The sequence below is a fragment of the Morone saxatilis genome, unplaced genomic scaffold (assembly GCF_004916995.1).
Source record: "Morone saxatilis isolate NCDOM2014 unplaced genomic scaffold, NCSU_SB_2.0 Contig11, whole genome shotgun sequence".
Classification (NCBI taxonomy): domain Eukaryota; kingdom Metazoa; phylum Chordata; class Actinopteri; family Moronidae; genus Morone; species Morone saxatilis.
In genome coordinates, this window is record NW_023339663.1 from 7692468 (window position 1) to 7698735 (window position 6268).

The 6268-nt window shown below is 39.7% G+C and overlaps 1 protein-coding gene across 2 annotated transcripts in view; it reads left to right on the top strand.

Moving 5' to 3' along the window:
• secisbp2l (SECIS binding protein 2-like) overlaps window positions 1–6268 on the top strand; it is an 18007-nt gene that overhangs the window by 7571 nt on the left and 4168 nt on the right. Inside the window, exons 6-15 of one of the 2 annotated variants that reach the window (XM_035682299.1) lie at window positions 852–876; window positions 994–1109; window positions 1992–2102; window positions 2229–2339; window positions 3321–3488; window positions 3686–3827; window positions 4139–4314; window positions 4474–4606; window positions 4715–4877; window positions 5951–6171. In XM_035682299.1, coding sequence (XP_035538192.1) covers window positions 852–876; window positions 994–1109; window positions 1992–2102; window positions 2229–2339; window positions 3321–3488; window positions 3686–3827; window positions 4139–4314; window positions 4474–4606; window positions 4715–4877; window positions 5951–6171 — 1366 coding nt within the window. The remainder of the gene's footprint in view (window positions 1–851; window positions 877–993; window positions 1110–1991; window positions 2103–2228; window positions 2340–3320; window positions 3489–3685; window positions 3828–4138; window positions 4315–4473; window positions 4607–4714; window positions 4878–5950; window positions 6172–6268) is intronic. The other variant, XM_035682300.1, reaches the window with a different exon arrangement.

Genomic DNA, 6268 nt, shown 5'->3' on the forward strand with positions numbered 1-6268 from the left:
GGTTTGGGTTTTACATCACAATTGGTAAATTGAACAATACTTCCTTAATTCCTGATATGTTTGGCGCTGTCTAGAAAAACTCATAGTACACATGGGAAACATAACATAAAGATAGCTATGCAGATAGAAAGTCAGCAAGTAGGAAGTTCATTTTTTTTGCTCTTAGAAACATTGCAGTTCAACATGGCGGAATTTCCGCTCCCTCCGTAGATACAAACTCCTCATTCTTAGGTAACCAAAACACAATTCTGCTAATGGATCCCCTTAAATCTTACATACTGGACCTTTAAGTAATAGTAAGTTACGTAAGTTGAACCTTCTTTGCCTACTCAAAGCTTAATACCTCTCCAAAAAAGTTACTTAAATAAATTGAATAGGGTACCATGTTATTGATCATTAAGGATAAGATAGGACTTATTTGATCTTGACAATTTATTTGGTTGAGCTGATTATGTATTATTAATACAGGAGTAACAGCCAACTAATCAGATGAATTTGTGAGAAAAAGTCCCAGAAATATTAACGTTCTTTAACTTTGCAAAACCATTACATGCATTTTGCATTCTGCAACAACTGCATATCAAGTCTACAAGCTGAAGAAATGAAGCGTTTACTGCCATGCATAAAGTATTTTCATTGTTTGGAGGTAGGTAGGAAATGACAACTGAAAATTGTCAGTAACTGTATCTGAATTTAAAAAACTAAATTGCAGGCTGAAAGTGGATATCACACAAAAGCATATACGTTCATTGCATTGGTTGAGTACAGTTTGAATCACACTCATTAGCATATTTAACATGGATAGCTCAACTTTTCTTCTCTACCCTTTCCACATTTCCTGTGCTATATAGGGAGTAGAAGCTGGTGTAATGACAGGTAAGTCTGATTCACATCTTCACAGCATGCTTTTATATGGCGATATTTCTTATGCATCATTCATATAACATATTACAAATGAATGGAGATTTACTGTAAATTGTTCTTGTTCTCTAGCAGGTACCTGGGTAAATGTAGCCTCACAGGCTACCCAGAAGTCCTGGGGGGACAGGAATGGCCAGTTTCACAGAGCAGACCAGAGGAAGAATCCTGAACAGAGAAACTTCTCCCAGGTACAGTAGATCTCACTGCAGCATACACTAAAGTAAAAAGGCTGCTGTTTGTCAGGCAAACAACTCTGGTATTAAGTAATGCGAATAAGTAAAAGGCAATTACTTTTGACGTAGAGGCTTTGGCCTCTAAGTCGCAGCAAAGCTTACTGAGCAGCAGATGAGGAGGGATCAATGTTGGTAAATCTCCATTCTGTCGAGAACAGAGCCCACATGCACTTATAAAACAAATAAGCAGCAGCAGTAGTAATAGTAGTAACAACTGAAGACAGTGATATCAACAGAATGAATAGCCAGGAAAGCCCAGGAGTAAAGACAGTTGGTGTCAACATTTTCTTATCTTGAGTGATGTGCAATATTAAGGATGCTTATTCATGTAATTGCTATTTGATAACACACATTTAACATATATGTAGTATTACAATCACATGAAACATTAGCATACTGTTGATTTTTGGTGGCATTCAAAAGTAGAATTCCTCAAAAGTGTTAAACCTTTTATGTGGTGTGGACATCCAGTTGCACTCCTAAAATTGAGCAGAGCACTGTGAAAACTCATTGTCTATTCCGAACAACATCTTTCACATAACGCACATCAGTAGAGTCTGTCACACATAGTAAATAAACAAACTAAAGAGCCATTTACAGGGGTGTATATGTGAAACAAACTAGAATATCACCAAAAATTGTGACGCAGAACAACTTGTGCTGTCTACAAGCTTTGGTATGTTCCGTCTAGCCTTTTTTCACACCTTGTTTCCTTCACTTAACAGTACGTGCACAAAAATACAATAGCTTACAGTACTGTGTTTTTCTGCACACTTACAAATACCAGCACTAACCTGTTTGACTCCTGTATTCTCTGTGTGTCTCTCTGCCTTTCAGGATTTCCACAGTGGCTATCCAGGACGTGTGCCGCCCAACCAGACAGAACAAAGGCTACAGGCAGCAGTGGTCACTGGCACTGAGCTCACCCCAGAGCCCCTCTACTTTGAGGTGAGAGAAGGTTTTGTGGGAATTTCATTGTAATAAATTCTCAATGCAACATTGTCACCATCACACACACTTAATTTTAGGCAGAGTTTATTTGTTGTGCTGACATATTTTCAACATGTTTGTCAGGATGAAGATGAGTTCCCGGATCTGGCTACTGGAGGGGCTGCCCAACGCAGCACCAAACCAGAATCTGCTCCAGCCCAGACACACACGCAACCTAAACTGCCTAAAAACCTGGTAAGCGAAGGCACTTCATTCATTCGCTAGCATTCAAAAGTATTTGAATGCTCACTATATCATGTGCAGGACTTAACTAAATACTAGGGGTGTGTATCTCTCTTTCTCAGATAATTTGATATGTATCTAGATACACAGTTCACCATCTTATACAAAAATTATGAATATAAATTTGCAACGATGCAATACACTGTAATTTAAAGCTGATTCAATTGGATAATAAGTGTGACTAATTGCTAAAAACATAGTAATTTCTGGAATTTTTATTTCAAATACTAACAGAAATCTCCCAGATAATTATAATCTAATACATTAACAGCAGTAAACACTTTCACATCACTAAACGGATTGAATTTTTCACTAAAATGCTGCTGACAGTACCCAGATCAGTTTCATCCCTCTAAATGTTTTTTTAATAACACTGTATGGGTGCAAATAAAACCTCACATAGCTTCAGTAACATTTTTGCCTTAAGCTATGAGAAGTAGCATTAGCTGTATTACTTGTCTTGTGTTGACTAATCCTCTCTGTAACTCTACTGTCAGCATGCATACCATCTTCTTAAATTAGTTGCAAGGTGTGTATGCTTGTTCCCAGCATATTGTATGGGAACGTGTATTGTATACCACGGCACGTTTTGAAGACTGCAAATGCAATGTGAATATCAGGCAGATTTTTGTACGTGCTGATACCTACATTCAATTCAGTGTGTGAATGTTATGGATGTTTAAAGTTGGTATGTCATTGGGAAACATTGTGAGCCAGCAGGAGAAGCACATATTAGATGCACCACCTCTCATACTCAGACTAGAGGTACAGAAGGGCAGAGAAATATTTGGAAAGATTGTGTTTTGACAGCTGTAATGATTTATGTATTTAATGTATTGTGTATAATTTATCTATGCAGTCCAATCTCTAACTCTTGTATCAGGTAATCACCCCCCTACTAAATACTTATTTGTGTCTCTACATGTATCACAGCTGGATAATCTACCAGAGAACTCTCCTATCAACATTGTGCAAACACCCATCCCCATTACGACCTCTGTTCCCAAGAGGGCCAAGAGTCAGAGGAAGAAGGCTCTGGCTGCTGCCTTGGCCACTGCACAGGAGTACTCTGAAATCAGCATGGAACAAAAGAAATTACAGGTATAAACCTGCACTATGTCTGCTGGTCATTTCACACTGAACAGTTTGAATGTTATGGCTTGTTGATGTGTTCCTTTCATAAATTCCTCACCACTGCCTGGTCATGAGTACCATTCTGATCTTATTGTATGTATCTATTGTATTTGACTGGTACTTTAGTATGACCTTGTTCTGCCTTTTCTCTCTCCGCCCGGTAGGAGGCATTCACCAAAGCAGCCGGGAAGAAGAGTAAAACCTCTGTTGAGCTGGACCTTGGAGATATGCTGGCAGCCTTGGAGAAACAACAGCAGGCTATGAAGGCCAGACAGCTCACTAATACCAAGCCACTGTCTTTCACAGGTATTCATTAACTCTATCAAACAAGTGGTATAGAAAAAAAAACAACAACAAAAAAACACCTTACATTACAACAGCCCTGCAGTGTTAGTGATTGTCTACTTGTTGCCAGTGTTCTTTGCAAATTGAGTGTTCTTACTTCGAATTTAGGACTTTACCAATGCCCTATTGTGTAGTTTTGCAGTGTTTTAGAGTGGCCAGACCATTACCATTAAGTTGAATCAAAACCTGAGAGTCCCAACACAAACCAAACATTATGTACCTAACTGTGCACATACACAAACATATACTAACTTTGCTGTCTTTCTCTCCAGTTGGAACAACTACTCCATTCCATGGTTCAGGCTCAACCAGCGTGCCGTCGATGTTGAAGGGTCACCAGCAGCCATATTCAGCCCCACATAATTCCCTGGATTCCACTGCACCACGTATCAAGAGAGGGAAGGAGAGAGAGATCCCCAAAGTGAAACGGCCAACAGCCCTTAAGAAGGTTAATGATTTAAGTTGAAGTTAATTATTTAGGAGACATGGGACAAAGATTTTATTTAGCCTGCATACAAATTGGTAAAAGGAATGGAGATCTTTAAACCTGCAAATCTTTTAAGTGGCTTTCTCCTTGATTTTCTGTATTTGTTCTGTCTTTCTGTAGATTATCTTGAAGGAACGTGAAGGGAAGAAAGGAAAGACGAGTATAGAACAAGAGTCTTCAGGCCAGGAGGAGCATGGGGAGGAGTGTTTACATTTTACTGATGATCTTCCACGAGAGCCTGCCTCCCAAGAAGGTGAGGGTAATTCGTTATTTAGACGTGAAAACAATTCATTTGTACCCATTCTTTAAATCCATGATACATTTTCTAATTGTTATTTCTGGTCTGCTGTGTGTACCACAGACAACGGTTTGAGCGTACCCAGTGATGCCTCCCTTTCCCCGGCCAGTCAGAACTCTCCATATAGCATCACCCCAGTATCCCAAGGTTCCCCTGCCAGCTCTGGCATTGGGAGCCCCATGGCCTCAAACGCCATCACCAAGATCCACAGCCGACGTTTCAGAGAGTAAGTGCACACTCTTACCCCACAGAATGTTAGAACGGGGCAGACCTTTTGTAGGAACCCCCGGCATTGGAATATCCCAAATGCACAACGTGGTAATCAAAAATGGGTCGCAAAGCAAATACTTGTCCCACTCAAAAATCACAGAGCCTAGGCTGTGAGAAATGTACTCTGGAAGTTATGGGGTGTTTTTAAGGGCGGGTCTGTACAATAAAGAATTGTAGAGTATGGCACAGATGCCTAGAACATTGTCCCTTCTCAGCAAAAATGTATGCCAGTGGTCACAAACACAGCTTTGTCCCTCTGTGTCCTCCTGCTGTAGGCCTATTGTCCCAGCCCACCCTTTTCTAACAGATTTTTGCATTTAAAGCATCCAAAGGCCTCTGGAGCCAAGCTCCTCCTCTCAGCTCTGACCTCCGGGACACTTGTTCCTCAGGCCACACTACGTCGACCTTCCGATAGATATTTCATCAAACCACAACGCTACTGGGAGTATGCATTAAAGACTGCAAGGCTTATTCTGATTCAGAAAAAGGCTCAGATAGCAACAATGCATAACAGCCAACAAGCAGTCACAACAAAGTTGTCATGACAAAGAATAAAGCCTTTAGGGCTTCTACAAACAATTATTTTCAACATATACTTGTCTGAAGGTTATTTTTCAGTTAATTGTTTGGTCTGTGAAATGTCAATTTTTTGAATCATCATATTGCTTTTTTTGTTAGACAGACACCCCAAAACCTATTCTAAGCTATTCAATTAACTATTGCAAAAGACAAAGAAAAAAATCAGATCATCACAATTTAGAGGCTACACCCAGAGAATGTTTACCATTTTAGCTTTAAAATTATATTCATTATTAATCAATTAGCAAAGTTGTGTGATTCTTTTTTTTTTTTTTTTTGTCAGTTGACTAATCAATTAATAAACAAATCATTCTAAAGCCTTTAATTAATATATTGCAGCATTATTTGCGCTAGTTAACATTAATGTGGCTGTTATTTTGGTTGCCACCTAAAAGGGACAATCTAACCTCCATTATTTCTTCTCTGCCCTCATGTTTTTTCCTTCTGCAGGTACTGTAATCAAGTGCTGAGCAAGGAGATCGACGAGAGCGTGACTCTGCTGTTGCAGGAACTGGTTCGCTTCCAGGAGCGGGTCTACCAGAAAGATCCTACCAAGGCCAAATCCAAACGCCGCCTGGTCATGGGTCTCAGAGAGGTCACCAAGCACATGAAGCTGCATAAAATTAAGTGTGTCATCATCTCTCCCAACTGTGAGAAGATCCAGGCCAAAGGTAAAGCATGTTGCTGTGACATCTCCAGCATCAGTCCTTATCTCATCAGATTGTTCTAGATCTGATAGCTATAAACATATTTAAAGTGGCTATAATT